This window comes from Sceloporus occidentalis, unplaced genomic scaffold (assembly GCF_023333645.1).
Source record: "Sceloporus occidentalis isolate IW3139 unplaced genomic scaffold, rSceOcc1.0.p SCAF_6, whole genome shotgun sequence".
Lineage (NCBI taxonomy): Eukaryota > Metazoa > Chordata > Lepidosauria > Squamata > Phrynosomatidae > Sceloporus > Sceloporus occidentalis.
In genome coordinates this window covers 80,627,609-80,648,339 of record NW_028316986.1, presented here as the reverse complement: position 1 = coordinate 80,648,339, position 20,731 = coordinate 80,627,609, and the positions used below count along the sequence as shown (strand labels likewise).

The following is a 20,731-nucleotide window of genomic DNA, read 5'->3' as shown; positions in this document are numbered from 1 at the left end:
AAGCTAGCTTTTCCTGCCCTGCTGCAGCTTTATGGTGCTTCCTGTGTGTAAACGCCGTGCCACCAGAGCACCCGAAAGCCAGCCCACATCTGGACAACTGAGCAGCTTCTGGGCATCTTGGGGGCATGTGGCATCTAAACATCATGCCCCCAAGCTGCCGGGAAGCTGGCATTTAGAGCCATCCTGTTTCACTCCTAAATGAAGTTTTGATTCAATTAATTTACTGTGAATCAGAAAACAATTTAGCAGATGTCAGGACTAAACCCCTGGGTACAGCAAAACATCAAGAGATGACCGAGAAGCTGTGAATGGTGAAAGATGAAATGTAAATTGTATGAATATTCAGTCCAGTGAAATTGGAGGGGTGTCAGTGTCCATAAAAACTGAATTGAATTTCACTGTACAGAATATGGCTGCGGAATGAAGATGCTTGATGGTGCAACACAAGTGAAAGGTTGTAGCATGATGATTGTCATGGAGTGTCATCAATCACACCACATAAGATACATCCAGGATGACACAGCAAGTATCTGATGCAAGAGGACTATTGCAGACACCTGTGTGAGACAATCATGTCATGGACCAAGTGCCAAATATGGATGTGGCCTACATTCTGTGTAGGTTGCTGTTTTTAGTGGGTGGTTGATTGGATAGTTATTCGTTTGTATATACCATGTTTCCACAAAAATAAGACACTGTCTTAATATTTATTTTTCCTCAAGAAGACACATTCTGGATTATTTTCAGGGGATGTCTTATTTTATTAAGTATGGTACAACAATCTACTTTTATTCAAATATAGTTAAGTCGTCTTCTTCTGGAACATCATCATAACTCTCCAAACCTGGAATTCCATCCTGAATTATTTTACGACTCCATTTCCTTTAGAACCACTGGCCCCAATCTTTCTGCTCCCTTCCCACCCCCTTCCATTCTGCACTGGGCCTATCATTATGTCTTACTTTCTGGGTATGGCTTATATTGCGCAAATGCTTAGAAATCCTGCTACGGCTTATGGTTATATCTTATTTTCAGGGAAATAGGGTACTATTGTAAATACTCTTTAGTAAAGTTCTGTATATAGAACTTGGAGAGTCGGAATTATTTTTTTAGTACCTTGCACAGTTATAGGTGCTGACAGTACTGCTGAGCATTATTATCTATTTGCATGTGCTCAGAGAGAAGGACCCGCAGGTAAGGTGTAACTCTTACAGGATATTTAATGATGTGGATACCACAGTCAGTTCCAAATATGTCCCATCAGGAAACTATGTTGATATTTCAAATAGGGATGATTATCCAAATTTGTGCCTGAGTGTTTATCTCACTGAATTCAATAGGTGTCATCTGCCACTGGAACCTTTTTTTAAAAATGTGCAGCTGATTTAGAGGCTGTACTGATAGGGAGAAAGGGGCGGCTTTCTGCCCCTGATGGAGGCCGCAGCAACCAAACGCTGCAGCCTCCAGGAGGCCTAAAAACAACCTGCTCCTGGTGGGTTCTTTTTAGGCTGCATGCAGGGTGCCATTAGCACGCTCATGCCTGATGATGTTCGTGTGGCATGGCACCTTGCAGACATCATTGTGGCGTACCCCATCTGTACAGGGGCACACCAAGATGGTGTCTGGGGTGCATGGTAGGGTTGCCAAGAGTGTAAATGCTCAGTCCCCCGGCACACCTAGTTCAGGCCCAGGCTGGCGCAAAGCGCCTGCTTGTCAAGCTCCTTACACATCCTTAAAGCTGGAATAGCTGAACACTAGGGAGTTTCCATGAATATCCAAGATTACAGTCTAATAATCCATGATAAAAGAGGCATTGTTTTTGCAAATTAGAATTACCTCACTAATAATTAATGTTTTATGGGGAGGTTTCACTTTTTCCACAAACTTTACTTCTCTAAGAAATTAGAAGCCCATTTCTGCCCTGTTCTGGTGTAGTCCTGTTTGGATAGTACAGATCTCAAACTCCAGTTCTGTTGTCAGCAGTCTGTACAATGTCCAGCATGTTTCACACCAGTAGTGGGGTATAACACCCTTAAACTTGTTTTTGAAAACTGTTACTCTGGATCTTCCAGGAAGGTCTGTTCCCAAGTTATAGTGGTTGAATACACTGAGCCACCTGGAACATTCATAGTCACTGTGGGTCATTCACTCTCAGGTCAGAACAAGGTGCCCAGCCAAGTGGTCAAGGCTGGGCACCTTGTTCTGACGTTGGAAGTGAGTGATCTGCACCAGTGGTGGAGGTGCTGGGCACTGGAACACCCATACAGACAGCTCATTACTTCAGATAATGAGGGAGTTTGGGGCACATGGAGCACTGCCCCTGGAGTATCCTGGCCCATGCAGACAGGGCCCCAGTCTGTAAATGAGGCAAGTCCGATTTATATGTTACAGTTTCTGTCTACTAGGTGTATTGTTGGTATACTCAGTTTATGAATGTTTAAGCTTTTACATAATTTAACTGATGTTTAAGGTTACAGCAATTGCTGCAGCTCCAATATATCATCTACATTTGGCCTAAGCAAGTTGGCCACAACTACTATGAAATGCATTATTTCAAGATAAATCTTTGATCGCATTCCTTCCAGGTTTTGGTAAAAAATATATATATATACAAGTTTCACCAACCTGCCTCATGTGTACTGCTTCTTGGACTTCTGCATCAAGTTCAGATAGCTCAGCAAGACTGTTTTCCAAGTCAGCAGGTATCAGCTCTTTGGCTCTGATGTACTTCTCCTTTTCTTTATTACTTAGTGCTCTCATTATCCTCAGGCTGGACTGGACTTCTTCTTGTTGGATCTGAACTTTGCGGATCTCTTCTTGAATAACATTCAGTTTTAAATCTATGTTCAAGGGGTCATTTAATTCTGCCTTGATGTGCCTCAGCCCCTCAAGTGAACAGCAGATTTCTGTTTGGAAATCTATGCTTTGCACCAGCCTGTTTTCACATTCCATCACAGTATCACCAATGGCAGTATGTAATGTTTTTAGCATCTCTTGCCAGGTTCGCACCTGATTATTTGCTCCTTCATGAACAGATGGGTCAAGCTGGGAAGAAAGCATCTCAAGATGTTCTGCAATGCGTTTCAAAAGGATTCCGGTATCTTGCAGGCTGCCAGTCAAAGAATGATACATTTTCAACTTTTCCTCTGCTGGCAGTGTTTCTTCATTCAATTTTGCTTGTTCCTCTTTTACAGAATTTAGCTGTATCTCCAGCTGCTCACACATTTTCTCATGTTCCTGATAGGCTTCCATCATATCATCTAACTGGTTCACCTTCTGTTCTATTTGCCTTTTTAGTTTGTGATACAGAGTTGTTAGCTGCAGCATCTCTTCTGGTAGCCATGGTTGCCCAGTGCTCCGAAATGCTTCCTTCTTCTGGTTTAATTCATCTACTGCAGCACCAAGGTTTACAACTTCAGTTAAAACATTTCTGTAATCCTGTTGAAGTGAAACAACTTCTTCAGCTAATAGAGTAGAAGGAGTCTTATGCATGCTCATAAGCTGATCTTCCAGTTCAGACAGTGCCTTTGTTGTCAATTCAATTAAGGATGCATATTCTTTACGGGCCAAAATTGCTTCTTGGACTTTGCAGAATTTATCTCTAGCTAAAGCAATTATTACACTGAATTGTTGAGGCAAGGCATTAAGTTTTTCTTCAAGATAGGAATGGTCCATTTCGTTAAGTGATGGTAAAATCTCCTGGCCAACTTTTTGCAACGTCAGCAGAAGATTTTCATATTCAGGGAACTGCTCAAGTATCTGATTATACTTTGCTAGCTGGGAATAAAGTTCAGAATTGCTATTCATTAAATTGATTTCTGGAAATGAGACAATATCAGATTGCTTCACCCAGTGACATGCTTTATCCAAATCTTCCTTGAAGTATTTCCTAGAAACCATATGTTTCTCCAGTTCTATTAATCTCTGGCTACATTTTTCTACAATAGCATCATATGTGTTCTGTAGCTCTTGCAGTTTATTCAACACCTCACTCTTCTCTTGTTCTGTTGTGTCCTTCATTAGATCCCGCCCTTGAGACCATAGTCCAGAGATTTCACTCTGATAGGCCTTCAGGCTTGCATGGGCAGCCTTACAAGTCCTGATCTGTTTGCTCACATCTTCTGGTAACAAACAGATATGTTCATGGAACATTATTTTTCTCTCATGTTGCTGAATTTGATTCATGGCTTGAAAAGCTGCCAGGATGAACTGAGTCCTTTCAGATAATGCCTTATTCAAGTGTTTCCTTCTCTGCCCAACCAGTTCACTAAGGCAATCCACATGGTTCTGGGCCTCCAATAGACATTTCTGAAGCATCTCTCTTTCATTGAGTCCTAAATTAGTCATCACTCTGTCTACATCCTTTATGAGCCCTTTCAAAACAAGCTGTTTGGCTTCCACTTCACTGCAAATGGTTAGATGATCCATGAGAAAGTTCTGAGCCAGCTCAGGAGGTGGACTGTGTTTCAGAGCTTCAGAGATGCTAGGTTGCTGCTCTTCTGCCCATTCCATAAGTTCCTGAATTTTGGACTGCACTATGCTCAACTCTTCTAAAGTGGTGACAGATAGTTGTATTTTCCTTTTAATAAGGTCCTCCAGCTGGATCCAGCGCTGTTCAAAATGCCCTGACTGCTCTTTTACCAGATCTCTGTCATCCAGATTTAAATGTTCTATCACTTTCTGTTTCTGTTCTTTTAAGTCTTCAAGAGCAAATCGTCTCTCCTGCAGAGCCAATGCTAACTTTCTCAAAGCTTCAAGATGTGTAGCTGTACTTTCAGCATCTGACCTGTTAATGAAATGGATGAAGAACACTGCAGAGTTTAATTAATGTCAGGGTAAGATACTTGGAGAAGAATATTAGATCAAACACTCAATAATTTAAAAAGCAACTGTAAAGCAATTGTTGTGAAACTTTTCATATTGCAAAGTACTGTATCAGCACACAGCTCTCCAAGCAATCCCCAAAGACACCAAGGCCTACACACACATATTTAGAAATCAGAATATTTGGAATATTTAGAAAATTAAAATTTACACAGAAAAAAACCTTAATGAGTGCAAAAAGGATAACTGTTGCTCTTGATAGTTGCACAGTACTGTGAAATGGAGTTTTGGGATTTGGAAGCCTACAAAAAGTTGGGTGGTGAGTTGGAAGCCTTTTTGTTTAGTTCTTCCAAACCCACATATTTTCTGCAAAATCTGAGAAAAACAGAACATGTTTCAAGATGAGTTGTGTCTGCAGGAAAGAGGAAATTTAGCCCTGGACACATGGGCCCTTTAGCACGTCCTGGTGACATGCTAGGGTTGCCTCAGGGCGCCGTTTCCAGACGTCCCGCAACCCTAGGACGTCACCAGGATGTCATTGCTGCACGGCACCATATACATGGCGTGCGTAGCAATGACGTCACTGCTGTGCGCCATCCAGATGGGCGCACGCAGTAGCGACATGCTCACGCCGCCACAGTCAGTTTGTAGTGGAGCTAAAAGGAGCTGCTTTTCAGTGCTTCTTTGCTTTTTGTGTAGCCGCGCTGCACAATCTGGTTGCTGCGGCACGGCTACACGGAAAAGAGAGGTGGCTTCCGGCCGCCTCTTTCGGGTGGTCTGTACCCCGCCTTAGCCATCTCTAAGTAAAGTTCTGGTGACCCTAAGGCAAACTTATCATGAGGTTTAATTGGCATGTTTCTTCACATGGTGTTTACCATTCCCATCTTCTGAGGCTGAGAACATGTGACATGTCCAAGGTCACCCACTGAGTTTTCATGGCCAAGCAGGGATCTGAAACCTGCTCTTCAGAGTCATAGTCTAATGCTCAAACCACTACACCACATGCAGAAACAACTTGAAGGCACATTTCAATAATTTTTGTTTAGATCCTGTGTTTCTACCACATGATGTTTCAAAAGATGGTGTGGACAGACCACCCAGTGGGACAAAATTTCCTTACCTTGCCAAGTGGTCCCATTCCTGTGTAAACTTTTCCAAAAAGACTTCTACTACATTTAAGCGATCGTGATAATCCTTTGTCCTCTGAAGATCCTCCTCTCTATGTAGGAGTACATTGCTAGTTTGAAGACAAAGATCTAACCAATGACTGCTCAGGTGTCCAACTTCCTTGTGCTCAGGTGACTCTTGTCCTTGGGTTAGTTTGCTCACCTTTTCAGTTAAAGCGGTTAAAGTGGCCTGCTTAGACTGCAGCTTCTGACTAAACTCCTATATGAGGTGTTAGGAAAAGGAAAACAGAAAGAAAGATTTTTCTCTCAATGCATGTTAATTATATTTTAAAATATATTTAAAATACATGTTTTAATGTCTTTTACTGAGATTCCATCATAAAGACACAAAGAAGGCATATCTACACTCTTTCCTTTCATGAGATGTTGAGATTTTTCTCATAGTCTTTTGTTGTTCAGTTGTTGCCACTACATGTTTAAAGTACATAAAGTTAGCTTAATTGCTGATTTGGAATGGAGCCCTGGGTTATGAAGCCAGACTCCATCCACCCTGTACCATTGAATAAACTACTTGGTTTATTTATACTCAACCCATGAGCTTTAAATAGGGGGGGGGAAAAACCCTTCAACAACTTACTTCTTCCCTTTAAAAGAAAAGCAGGTATGCAGAGGAAGATTTAAAGCAGTGAAATGGCTTTGGTCTGGGCTTTTGTGCTCTTTCTTGCTCTAAAATCTCTCAAAATGTACCTTAGAGCTCATAGTTTAAACAGAAGCTTAGGAGGAGCAATTTGGAGAAGAGAAATGGGGAGAGGGTTGATCAGCCCCTCCTTCGCATCTCTGTTCTGCTTACCCCCTCTAGAAGTTTCTTATTCTTTAAAAGACTAGAGGGCTTGACACATAGCACTGGATTAGGCCTGCGGCAACTGTACACCATGGCCCTGATTTGGCCTTTCCACAGCACAAAAGGAAGCCACAATAAGTGGCTCATTTTTGCCCCATAGAAAGGGTGCCTTAGCTGTGGCGGTGGTGGCTTTTCTCTGATTCTTCAGCACAGCATGTGTAAACACTACACCGAAGATGTGGTGTGGCACCATGTAGTTGCTTGGGCAGTGTCATGCTGGTGTTGGTATTCCCCCACTCCACCCCGATGCCAGATCTTTATGCTAGTCTGTACAGCCCCTAAATTAAGGACTTAATACACTCCTTTGTATTCAAAGTGATGCTAGCCTTCCATTTGCAAGTTATATATACAAAAAGCACAGGGTAGTGGGAGAGAAGATCTGTGTATAATTTCTCTTTGAGAGTATATATGTTCAAGGATTGATGGCATTACCAATCATGTGGAGTTTCTATACGACTCAAATTTGGGCCAAAGGCTGTTTTATACATTCTGTATCAAAGACTGATTTATATCTTTTCTTCACTGCTAAAATGAATTCAGGATCTGCTCAACACAGATAGTATTAGCAAACATGATGGAATGGTGCTATCTAGTGGTGTCAACTAATTTCAGAATTGTAGGGAATTTATCTAGTTCCACAATCCTAGTCTGATTATGGGATGAGTCCCAAATCCCATCTCAAGTGCTTTGTTTTCCACCAGTCCCAATTAATTGCTTGAACGCAATGCACTCCAGAGGGGATTTAGGTCTTATCACATAATATCTGGGAGACACTGGAAACTGCAGCTCCATACAACAGCCCTCCTTGTCATTAGTTCACCTACTAACACTGCAACAGGTAGTTAACTAAGAGGAAAGAGAGCAACTGGCAAGGACTGAACCTTCTTCAAAATTTTGAAAACACAACTTGAGCTTTCTAAGATTCTTTGAAAATACAATGTAATTATAAGTGGAGATGTTAAACTAACAGCATTTAGCAAAAAAAATTTTTTTTTAAAAAAAGGGTTATATTTAATACCTCTTTTATGATGCAGTGCATCATACTGGTATATTAGGATAATCCAGAAATTATTTTGCCCATACATAAATATATAAAAATAATGTTTATATTTGATAAAATTGACCTGTAATTAAATATTTCATTTCTCTAAACTAAGTATTTTCTCCTCAGGAAATTACTGTCCCTTGAATAAAGCAAAGTGGTCCACAAAATCAGTGCTAGATCAGTTGTTTTCCTAAAGTGTGGAGATAACAAATAAACTACTTATTTCTTGTTTATAAAGGAGGAATAATGATAGTTATCCTAGAGAGCTCCCCTGTTTACTGATTACTGCTGAACTATTTGAAGTCAACTGTAAAATACATGAAGACATTCAGTTACCTGCCTTCTAGCTCAGTGTAGCTTGAACAGATAAAGTATCAGTCTTGCTTTACATACTTTCTACATAGCTGCACTTGTTCAAGAGAAATAAAACATAGTTTTCAAACAGTGTGACAAGTATGGCAAGATATTAACTGCTGATCACATATTTCTCTTCCATTTCAATGAAAGCAATTCCTTACCTTCACCTGCAAAACCATATTCTGAGCAATATTTAGTTCTAGTTCTGCCCCTCGTCTCTTCATATTCTGCAGTTGTTGATCGGCATCCTGGAAATATATCCACAATTCTGCTTTCATTTGCTTTATTTCTTCCCAGCCCTGAGCAAGGTACTGAGAGTTCATTATTCGATCTTCAATCTGAAAAATATAGGGAAGGGTAGCAGGAACATTTTTAATGCAATTATTTTGGGGCTGTGTTCAGTGTACACTACCACTTTATGTAAGGCAGTTTCTTACAGTAGATTTACAGTAGGGGGTAGGGATAGAGGATAAAAGCAGCTTGCATAAGTCTCTATTGTCCATGATGATTTAACTCTGTGGAACATAAAAAGAGATACACAACACAAGAAAACTCCTCCATTCGTTAAAGAATGTTCCTTCCTCTTTAGACCTGAGGAAAAATGAAATCACTTTAAAGATACAGTAGTTACAATCTGATTTTCAAAACTCTCTTTTTCTCTTGTCCCTGCAACCCAGGAATAGCTCTGATGTAAATGTTTTCGATGTGTTGTGGAGATTACAGTAGCCTAAATCTCTTTTAGTCTGGCTTGACTGATTATTTTGTTTTGTTGGTTTTTTTGTTCAAGTTATACATTGTCTTTTTATTCAGTCAAGGATAATATATAACACAATAGCGTACAAGCTTTTCCAATAAATTTGTAGAGCTTTCCTCATAGAAAGCAAAATGTAGCCTTTAAGGTTTAATCATGGGAAAGGCTTACTATCTCTTAAGACTATGCTCCTTGATGTTTTTTTCCCCCTCCTTCCCTATTATCTCACTTCCCCAGACATAGAAAACTCAGTTAGTACAAGTTTGCTTAGACTATGGGTTACAGATGCTTGGATTTGTGTTGTTTGCCTCCATGGTAAATCTGGATGTAGAATTTAGATTGTAATTACAACTATGAATGTCAAACTATTTTAAATCTTTTAATCTGCCTTTTAACTTGTTACATTGTTGGATTTTTTTTTAGCATTTTAAAATCATATTTATTCCACAATGTTTTAAATTTGTCACACTGGTTTTCTTGTAAGGCATCCTGAGATCTCTTATAGAGGCTGGGATATAAAGATACACATGGTATTTGGCTATCTCTGAATATTTTAGTGTATTATTTTGTTATTCATTAAGCAAGAGGATTTTATACAAAGAAAGCAAAATTTCTTGTTAGAAAGCATGACATGGAACCATGTTTCAAAGCATCTTGGTGCTTTAAAAAAAACTAATCTTAAATATGCTATATCCATGTGCAGAATGTTCTGCATTTCTACTATCACACTTGATCTAGCATGGAATAATAATAATAATAATAATTCTTTCCTGCCTCTCCTGAGGGCTCAACATATTAAAATACAAAACACAATTAAAAACGCATAAACCCAGAGTTAAAATACACTATAAAAATCATTAAAATACACTCATAAGAGTACATATATAATTTAAAAAATCCTGATTTAAAATTGATTGGGTAGGCCTGTCAGAAGAGAGATGTCTTTAATGCTGTTTTAAAAACAGTAAGCATTTTCAGCTGTTGTATCTCCTCTGACAGGTAATTCCACAGCCTTGGGGGAACAGACAAAAAAGTCTTCTGGGAAACCATTGCCAGTCTAGTCCTGGACAACTGAAGCAGACATTTCCCTGAGGACCTGAGGGTAGGGGTGGATTGTATGGGAGAAGGTGATCCTGTAGGTAGAATCACAGAATCAGAGTTGGAAGAGATGCAGGAACACACAATCAAAGCACCCCCACAGAGGGCCATCCAGCCTCTGTTTAAAAACTTTAAAGAAGGAAATTCTACAACACTCTGTGAGAGTAACATTGATCCAGGCCATGTAGGGCTTTAAAGGTAATAACCAACATTTTGTATTTTGCCTGGAAATTAATTGACAGCCAGTGAAGTGATTTTAAGATTGGTGTGTTGTGATCACTCCTGAATGTACCTGTAATCAGTCTGGCTGCCATATTCCGAACCAATTGGAGCTTCCAGACTTGGTACAAAGGAAGCACAATGTAGAGCACATTACAAAAGTCCAGCCTTGGGGTTACCAGCATGTGCATTACCATGTTTAGGTCCTCTGGTTCTAGGAAGGGGGCACAGTTGGCATATTGGCCAAAACTGGTAACATGTACTTCTTGATTTTAGCAACTGAAAATAACTGAATCTGCATTTTTAACACTGAAATCAGCTAATAGAATTCCTACTCCCATATACTGTTTTTCAGGTGCTAAAATCAACCAAGTAGATTAACTGATAAAACAATGTTTACATATCTCTCAATGCAACCATTTTCCCACTCTAAATATACACTCCATAATTTCTTCCAAATGAGAGAGAGAGAGAGAGAGAGAGAGAGAGAGAGAGAGAGAGAGAGAGAGAGAGAGCACTTTTATGGGGGAGGTGAGAATATGTACAGTAGCTTTTTCTTCAGACTAGTATTACCTAAGATGACCTTCGTAACAAAGTAAGACAATTACATCTCTAAGAAGGATTACAGAAGGTCTGCCACAGTTTATCCCATACCGTTTGCTTTGTTAGTTGAATGTCTGTTGCTATATTTTTCACTGTGCTGTCAGACAAATCACACATGGAACATAAAAGATCCAAATAAGTGCTTGCTTGTTCCTGCAGGGCTCTGAAATGCTTAACCTAAAGAAAATAAACAGATGTACTCATGAAGTCACAGATTATCATACTCCACTGAAAGTGTATTTTTATAGAATAGTCCAAAGGCATGGTATTGGGACAGAGTTTATCACACTAGGGTAGTGGTTCCCAACCTTCCTAATGCTGCGACCCTTTAATACAGCACCTCATGTTGTGGTGACCCAAACCCATGAAATTATTTTCTATGCAACTTCATAACTGTAATTAAATAGATGTTTTCCAACGGTCTTAGGCGACCCCCATGAAAGGGTCATTCGACCCCCAAAGGGGTCCCGACCCACAGGTTGGGAACCACTTCACTAGGGAGATCCCGCTGAAATTTTTTTTAAAAAAAACAACCTGCAAATGCCCAAAGTTTATCAGACAACATTGCTGTTTAAGTGAAATAATGCAAAGTTAATCCGAACGCAAAGCAGAGAAAAATGGCAGCTTTTTACTTCTGGAACAACCTGAAAGTCAAAAGCTGCCATTTTTCTCTGCTTTGCATTCAGATTAACTTCATGTTATTTCACTTTGGCAGTCCCCTAGTGTGATAAACTACCCAAATTTGCAAGTTTTTTTTTTTTTTAATCAAATCTAGTTTAACCCCCATTTTCCAGTGGGATCTCCCTAGTGTGATATGGTGACTTTGTCAAACTGTGTTCAGTTAACAAATCAACTAGAAAGTTGCATATATAATTATAAAGCTTTGAATGAAAAAAATATTAACTGAAGATACCTCAAAAGAGCAAGCATTCATACAATCATCAGTACTTTTGTCTACGTAGAGAGATCATAACATTTCATATTACATTTAACTTTTTATGGAATAAAAATCTGCTTGCTTTCTGGACACTGGATTGAAAGCTGTGTTTATGCTATATACACAAGTTCCAGAGGGCATTTATCCACAGAGAAGCAACAGGATGGGATTCAGGTTCTTACTGCTAAGTTAACAAGGGATTGCCTGTCTAGACTAACTAATTATTCCCCATCTGAACAGATTCATTACTGTCTGGTTTCTCTGAATAATTTCTTAATCCAGTCCAATCTTAATAGCATTATAGCCTTCAGCTTTCTGATGGACTGTTCTGCAAGTTATCCCCAAGATATCCCCAGCAGACACACACACAGTCACAAACCTCTGTATTTGTATCTTATCTGTATATTGTGTACATTTAGAAGAGTGCAATGTATAAATTGAGGATGCAGTTAGATTTTTTCACTATGCATCTATTCTATGCTGAACTCTTACAAAGAATTTCAAAAGCTCATGATACATCAGACAAAGTTGGAACAGGCACGGAAAGGTCACTCTAGAAACAATGTGATGAGATTAAAATTTGAATGCCTTATATGGACTTTAGACATTATTCACTCAAACATTGATCTTTTGCTTGATACCAACATTTCTTTACATGTATGCCCCAACTGAACAGAAAACTTTGGGTGGAAGATGGGCTTGTTTACTTTATTTGTTCTTGCATGGGAGAACAAGTTAATTTCAACAATTTTCTCCCACCACAAAGATGTTTTCAAAAAGTGTAGCATTTGTGATGACATTCTTACAGGGTGGGGGAGAAAGCTTCTTCTTAGACTCACTGTTTCTTGTTTCCCATGATGAGGGACCAAAACCCACTGCAGAAATAACCCAGTTTGAGACAACTTTCTGGGAACTGTAGTTTTATGAAACATTTAGCCTTCTCTGTCAGAGAGCTCTGGTGCTACAAGAAACTACAATTCCCAGAATTCCCTGAGACAAGGCAGTTAAAGCGGTCTCAAACTGGTTTATTTCTGCATTGTGTTTTGGCCCCAGGTCAAGGCTGCGCCCTCCCACTGGCGTGGCCATGTAGACGCCAGGGGGAAAGGGGTGAGGGAAGCTAAATGGGGATTGCTTGGTGTCTGCTATTATAGACAGTGAAGGATGAGCTTTTCTTGCTACCTGTTCCTACCAGCTTCCTAGAAGGAGAGGATGGGAGACAACTGAGGCAGGATTGCCCTTTGCTCTGTTCTGATAGCCATCGCACAATGATGCAGGCATTCTCTGGAACCTTCAGTTGCCATCATGTTCCAGCTATTAGAATGTAACCGGTGATGATCCCTTTGCTTAGTTGCCTCCAGCTTCCTGCTGTCCAATATCAATATCAAGTTGTTTCAGATGCTGGCAGAAGAACTGTGAATCTGAGCTGGGGGAGAGGGGGCAGGAGTGTAATACTGAAATCTGTTTGAAGACTGGGTGGGTGAGGAAATAAGAAAGGGACTTCATGATTATCCCTGGCACAAGTTTCCTAACACTTAAGAAACTCTTTTTTCGTTCTCACCTCCTCCCACAAAGTCTTTGAACAGTTCTTTTGTTTTCAATTCATATCACTGGGAAGCAAAAAATTGTACATTTGTTTTGGGGATTGGGACTGGGTCTGGTGGAAGTCAGTGCAATCTCCAAAGGCTCCTAAACTTTGACAGTTTCCCATATCTGCAACACATTAGCATAACACTGGGCATATGTTGAATGTGTTTTAATAACATAAGCTATTCTCATGCTTAGCATACCTCAAGAGTTTGTGCACCAACGCAAGCCCTCCTCCCCTGCCAAAAACAACAACAACACCTCATATACCAAAAAAGTGTGCAGAAAAGGGGATATGTTTCTGTTAACTGTTCAAATATTTAGAACTATGCCATTCTCTCTAGCTATTGTACTGTTGGAATTATTTTGCTCTCCTTTCTAAACACCCCATTATTTTTGGAAGTGGGAGATGCCAGTACTCCTTCAATCTGTTGTAATGTCTCAATTAACCTCCCAAACTGTCAATAGAGTGGAAATGCATAACTCCTAGTGTACACCACGGGAAAACAAGGTTCCTTTGGGAATGTTGTCCTTTGATTTTCACTACCTATTTTCTAGAGTGCAGGTCTTTTCTTCCTTCTCCTTTCACAGGTTTTACATCAACTTTTAAAAAAAAATTTTTTAGTAGTACTCAAAGCTCTTCTTTTTGCTTACAGTCTAAGAATATTATCAGTATCTCAGTGATTTACATGCTTAATTATCGACATATTTTGGAACACATATAGATAAGGTATTTTCATACATAAGTCATTTTGATAAAATATTTTCCATTTTATTGTTTTTACCTGTTTAACAGCATCTGCCAAGCTGAATGGTGGACGAGGAATTGGCTTTAACTCTGGACGAACTGCAGACAGCCAAACTTGACATTGCTGAAGAGTATCTTGATGGTTAACATGTTTCTGGAGTTCATTCTCCAAACTCTGGTACATCTAGAAAGAAACATGAATAACTCATTTAATATCTCTGATACCATTCTAAGAACTGGAAATAAAAATGTGCTGAATTAACAGATTAAACTGAATTACAAACTTTAGGAAAGTTTTGCTTTTGCAATGCTATTAAGTCAGATAATACTGTTCCCACTATATATTGTTTTACAAATTGTCTTGAAACCAGTTTCAAGAACAGAATAAGACAAACTAGATTTTTCAGTTATTATCCACATGTGTTCTTTAACCATTTTAATCAGCTTGTTCCCATAATTTGCTCATTTTGGACCTTATTTACTTGCAACTTCTGTGCTGCAGTATCACTTGCTATATACAAGTGGGCTGATACTTACTCTTTGGGCTGTGCTGCATATTGCTGAATAGCTATCCCTTGTTCCCTGGAGCTGGGTTTCTATATTTTGCTTAAATTTTGCTTGTAGATGCTCTGCACACTCATTAATCAAATAATCCCCCTTGTTTTTAAGGCTGTTTAGGCGATCTTCAAATCCAGCAATTTCTTCCATCGTTGCCTAAGAAATCACCATTCAAAATGTCAAAGGATATTACTGGAAATATTTTCAATGCTTAACACTAATGCAATTGTAGAGGTCATCCACACTAGTCAAATACAAGTTTGAAGCTACTTTAACTGTTTTGAAGGCTAGCTCTTTAGAAAACACACAAGGCAAAACTGGGTGGAAAGCAAATGAAGCTATGCTCTGGGGCATAAATGTCTGAAATTCATACTTAACATGGAAAATGCACATCATTGCACCAGCATATAAACAGCCCAGTGCCAGTATAAGACTGTGGCAAAGCAAAAACGTGAAAGTATGTCAAACAGGACAGATCATCAGTAATGCAACAGATGTAATTACAACATACACAAACCAACAGGGGGACATAGAGTGAAGGGGGTATGTATGGGGGATGTCCATGATTGTGCTCTGCCAATGTGTCACTGGGCTCACCAATGCACCAATATACTGTACAGACAGTGTGTCGCACCTGTCACTGTGGCCAATCATAAGGTGGACATCCAATGAAATGGTATCTGGGAGGGAAGAGGGAGGTAAATGGATGTAGCTGGCTGTGTGTCTGTGCAATGGTGTGCATGCATGGTGGGAGGTGACAAAAAAATAACTGTGCAGTGCAGCTTAATGTCATGTGGTGCAGACAACATATGGGTGTTTGGCCTGCCACGGGAGTGGGATTGAGCCACTTTTTCCTGTCCATCTGCTCTGGCCCATAGACTTTCTTGACATCATGAGGCTTTATTTTAAAAAGATTAAATTGCTGATTTATGTGGTTCTCTAAAAAAACAAACAGATTCAGACATAACAGTGGACTGTGGTACAAGTCCCAGGTTCATGTTATCCCTCTTCCTCCTTTTTTATAAGATAAAAGGAGATGAGAAGACCAGAAACACAGGCCCGGTACATACTGCCCCAAAAGGGCGGGCTGGAGGCAGCCAGTTTTTCTGCGGAGGGACACTGCAGCAGCCAAACCAGGTTCTTCTTGGGATGCCGTGTAGACGTCACAAGTGCACCATTGGCGCATTCGTGATGTAAGCGATGACTATATACTGTGCATCACTTATGTCACAATGGTGGCCCCTGTATGGATGGGAGGCCTCCATTACGGCATCTCCATGATGTCCTAGGGTTAGGGACCATACACTTGGTGCATGGTCCCTAATTCTACAATCACTGCCTGGACGCTGCTTCTTGGCAGTATGTACCGGCCCTTAGAAACCCCATCAGAGCACACCTTGCAGAGAAAAGTGTCTTTCACACAATTGTGTGTGCTTAGGAAAACACCACATTCACCTCTGGTTTTGACAGTAAGTTATGTAGCACTGCAGCCTTACATCTTGGGGCTCATCTGCAGTTGCTAGAATACTCTGGACTGCCCCAAATTTCTGGAAAAACCAGAGCAAAAGGAAAAAAAATTAAATGTGGGACAAGGGCTGGAAAGCCTGAAGTGAGTCCAGGCACTGTAAACAGCCCAGACCTGATTTGGAGTTTTGCGTATGTGTAGTGTAAACAGCATACAGCCAGCCCAGGGGGAACTTGCCATGAATAGGTCATGTAAACTAGCCCTAAATTCCATCTTGTACTGCAATCCCAGCTTGGCAGGACTTCCCTTTCTTCTCCCCAGCAACTCTTTTATGCCACCTGAAAACTGGCCATGGAAGATTTCCTCAGCCCTATAGTGCTAGGGTTTTTTTTTGGGGGGGGGGCACAGGGGGCACAGTAGAGTAAGTAGATTGCTGACTCTCATTTGTGCTGAATTTTGCTACTCTTCCAGTAGAAATCCACCACTGTATATTGCCTAGTGGATATCAGACTACAAATTAACAAAAAATATTTCGCACATTCTGTAAAATTTAAGACAGCTTATCTGTTCTGATTGAACAAAAGATATGGAAAAAACTTCCAGTTAAATTAGAAACCACTGTCTTCTCCTGGTAAAACTTTAATGGTGTGGAGGATACTAATTATTCGACTACGGTAATTTAATTTTCCAATTAAAATACAGAAATATTGGGAATGTACTACATATTTTTACTTTAGTAAATATTGTTATTTTGCACATGTATAATAATGGAAATTCAAAATGACCTGAATAGACTAGAAAGCTGGGCCACAGCTAACAAAATGAACTTCAACAGGGAGAAATGTAAGGTACTGCACTTAGGGTGAAAAAATGAAAAGCACAGATATAGGATGGGGGACACATGGCTTAAGGAGACAACATGTGAAAGGGATCTAGGAGTCCAAGTAGACCACAAGTTGAACATGAGTCAACAGTGCGATGTGGCAGCTAACAAGGCCAATGCGATTTTAGGCTGCATCAATAGAAGTATAATGTCTAGATCAAGGGAAGTAATAGTGCCACTATATTCTGCTCTGGTCAGGCCCCACCTGGAATATTGTGTCCTGTTCTGGGCGCCACAATTCAAAAAGGACATTGAGAAACTGGAGCGTGTCCAAAGGAGGGTGACTAAAATGGTGAAGGGTCTGGAAACCTTGCCCTATAAGGAACGCCTTAGGGAGCCGGGGATGTTTAGCTTGGAGAAAAGAAGGTTAAGAGGTGATATGATAGCTCTGTTTAAATATTTGAAGGGATGTCATATTGAGGAGGGAGCAAACTTGTTTTCTGCTGCTCCAGAGACTAGGACCCGGAGCAATGGAAGCTGCAGGAAAAGAGATTCCACCTCAACATTAGGAAGAATTTCCTGACAGTAAGGGCTGTTCGAGAGTGGAACATGCTTCCTTGGAGTGTAGTGGAGTCTCCCTCCTTGGAGGTCTTCAAACGGAGGCTGGATGGCCATCTGTCGGGGATGCTTTGATCTGGATTTCCTGCATGGCAGGGAGTTGGACTGGATGGCCCTTGTGGTCTCTTCCAACTCTATGATTCTATGATTCTATTCTATGATTCTACCCAACATTTCTGAAGACATGTTTACTAGACAGGTGCTCTCCAGATTTCCATTAAAAAGATATAAATTGTGAGTATTTCAAAAAACAGAAATATTTCCAAAATAATGGCATTTGTTTTGTTTCTAAAAGATATCTTACCAACATTTGGCATTTTCCAGTTTTACAATATAGTTCCCAATTAAGTGTGACCCTAACTTTCCAATTTATCACAGGCTGAAAATACCATCTCCAAAATTCAAAGAAGGAAAGAAGACTACCAGTAGTACAACACCTGAAGTTCTATCAACAAGATACAGAACTATCGAAAATTTCTTTCACTGAATCAACTATTTATTCTGCCAGTATTTGGTGCTACTTACCTTGTGACTTGCTAAATGTTGTGTTATAATTTCTAGATTACTGTTCTCCATAAGGTCTGGAGTAACAAGCCTGCTGGACATCTGTAACAACCACTTTTCCACTTCTTGTAAATCACTGTTATATTCTTCATGCTGTTTTACTTTTACCTCCAAGCTTACAACTTGTCTCTGCAACATGTGTTTATAAACAAAACAAAAACATTTTAAAGGTGATTTCAGATGCATAACCTTTCAGCCCCTTTCATGAAAATACCTGACTTCAAAAAGTCATTTTTAAATTCCAGTTTCCAGTTATTTCCCAAAAGAAGAAGCAGTATCACACAGTGCACCACACTGTGGATTCTTTTGACAAAATCCATATGCATTGTCATTTTAAAGGAAGCAATCCACAGCAAGATGCAGCAGTCTCTCTCAACAAAGGGTTTGACAGTTAATTCAGCAGAATTTCATTGGTGTAAGCAATTCATACATGGAGGCCAAAAGACAAGAAAATAATGGCTCATTAATTGAAATGTTTACTTCAACTAATTCTAACAGTCCATGTTTCAAGACTTAATTCACTTGCAGGGATAATTATTTATAACTGGAAACATATGTATTTAATTTTTCAAAAATCAACTACATATTTTACCTTTGCTGTGGTGCAGAGCTCCTGGTATTCAGTCTGAAGCTTTTGAATGCTTTCTGCTAAATTAGCATCATGCACTAGTTCAAGGAGGCACTCTCCTTTTTCAGACACAGTTTTTATGGAAGGTTCATGTGACAGTACAGTCTGTTGGACTGACTAAAATTAAAAAAAACATAGTTAAACCATATATTAATAGTTTTAAAATGAATGCAGAATTATAAAAAACCCACAGCACTTGGAGAATCACTTTCTTCTTGTTTGAAAAGGAACTAGAAAAATCCAGAATATCTTCTTCAACAAGCGCTTCTCTTTAAGTCTCCAGGAATAGGCAATGGTGCTTTCTGTGCCATGCTTGGAATGTTTCAAAAGCTATCAAAATCTGCTATGAATTATAGTCTCATCTCAGATGGGGACAGGACTTTCATGAAAAGAGGATATGCTTTCATCCACAAAGATACTTTCAAAGTTCGTATTTGCTTTGTAAAGCATTGCTATTAATTTTCCAGAATTTTAAATTTAAAAAATTATGCATACAATGTATACAAACACTGTGACAAACTATCCCAAAAAAGAAAAAAGAAAGAAAGAAAAAGAAATGAGAAATATTTGACAATATCACCAGCCCTTAAGAAAAGGGACTCTGGCGGGTTATAAACCGCCATAAAGTACGCGCTCTGCGCGTACTAGGGTTAGGAAGGGCCGTATTAGGGTTAGGAAGGTTCTTACCTTCCTGACGGCCCTTCCTCCCAGTACGCGCGGAGTGCGGACTTTATGGCGGCGCCCATCCACATGGGCGCCACCATTTTGACGTCTTGGACGCTGTGCGTCCAGACGTGTCACGGCGGAAGTGACGCCGCGAGGGCGCGCTCCGCCCCTCGCAGCGCCACTTCCGCATTTCGAAAAGGAACGCCATTTCTGGCCGCTGGGGCTTCCCTATGCAGCGAATGGCGGCGGCGGGAAAACGGCCCCTTGAGGGCCGTTTGTAACCCGCCTCTGTCTTTTTTCTCTATCCCCCACTGTTTCACAATTTGAGCACAAATCCACAATAATCATATATGCTTGTATGTGTATGCACCCTTCTTTGCCATAGTTTTTCATAACCACACAACTGCAGCCCACAACTTTGCAGGATTTTCCTTCTCTGTCGATCCTGCAGAGACCTTGCTGTAGGTTTAGCACTAGACACTTGAATCTTGAAATACTTACTAGAGGGATCTCAGTTGTGTACACCTAATTTCAGCCTACAGACAGATTACAGTTGCTTAATCAAAATCTGTCTACTGGCTGAAGTATCATTTTTAGTGAATAGGTGGCAGACTTCTCCAACTTTATCTAAACACCAGTGATTACACTGGAGAAACTCATTTTTCCCATGAGCTGTAGATTTATATAGTGCTTCCATCTGCATCTGGTGGTTAAAAGATGATGGTGATGGTGCAGGTTCCTATTGCCTAGTAATGTGGAAGGAGAGATTAAGTAGAGGAAAACATTGAGTAAGCACCATATTGGAGGGAAAGACTAGCAAAGGAAGAAAGGGAGAGAAAGAATGAACAGAGAGGAACACAAAGACTTGTGGTGTGGCATGGGGACTAAAAAGTTGGAGATTTCTGTTAGTCAGAAATAAAAGAGCTCACTATAATACATTTTAAGTGCTAGAAATGCCCTAGGTCAGATTGACACATCTGTAACTCTCAATTCAAGTGCTGGAGCTCAGAAGCCATTTATCCTAACACAAAGACTCTTCAAACTTCTTAGCTTTGCAGAGAAAACAGGGAGATTTTCTAGCATCTAGTAGACCACACTATAGGAGAATGAACTATTTAATCATTTATTTGGAGGCTATATTTGGGAGAGGGGGCATCCAAAAATCTGGAAGGCTGTAGCCTTCTGAGATGCTTTCCTGGCTCTCCTGTGTATTCT

The 20,731-nt window shown here is 40.0% G+C and overlaps 1 protein-coding gene across 1 annotated transcript in view; it reads right to left on the bottom strand.

The window, feature by feature from the left end:
- Positions 1-20,731, bottom strand: part of SYNE1 (spectrin repeat containing nuclear envelope protein 1) — a 437,342-nt gene that overhangs the window by 187,796 nt on the left and 228,815 nt on the right. The window contains exons 71-78 of the mRNA XM_089530176.1: positions 18,815-18,967; positions 18,184-18,351; positions 14,732-14,908; positions 14,232-14,378; positions 10,977-11,102; positions 8,416-8,592; positions 5,945-6,210; positions 2,626-4,786 (exon numbers count right to left, since the gene is read on the bottom strand). Of these exons, the coding sequence (XP_089386302.1) occupies positions 2,626-4,786; positions 5,945-6,210; positions 8,416-8,592; positions 10,977-11,102; positions 14,232-14,378; positions 14,732-14,908; positions 18,184-18,351; positions 18,815-18,967 (3,375 nt within the window). The remainder of the gene's footprint in view (positions 1-2,625; positions 4,787-5,944; positions 6,211-8,415; positions 8,593-10,976; positions 11,103-14,231; positions 14,379-14,731; positions 14,909-18,183; positions 18,352-18,814; positions 18,968-20,731) is intronic.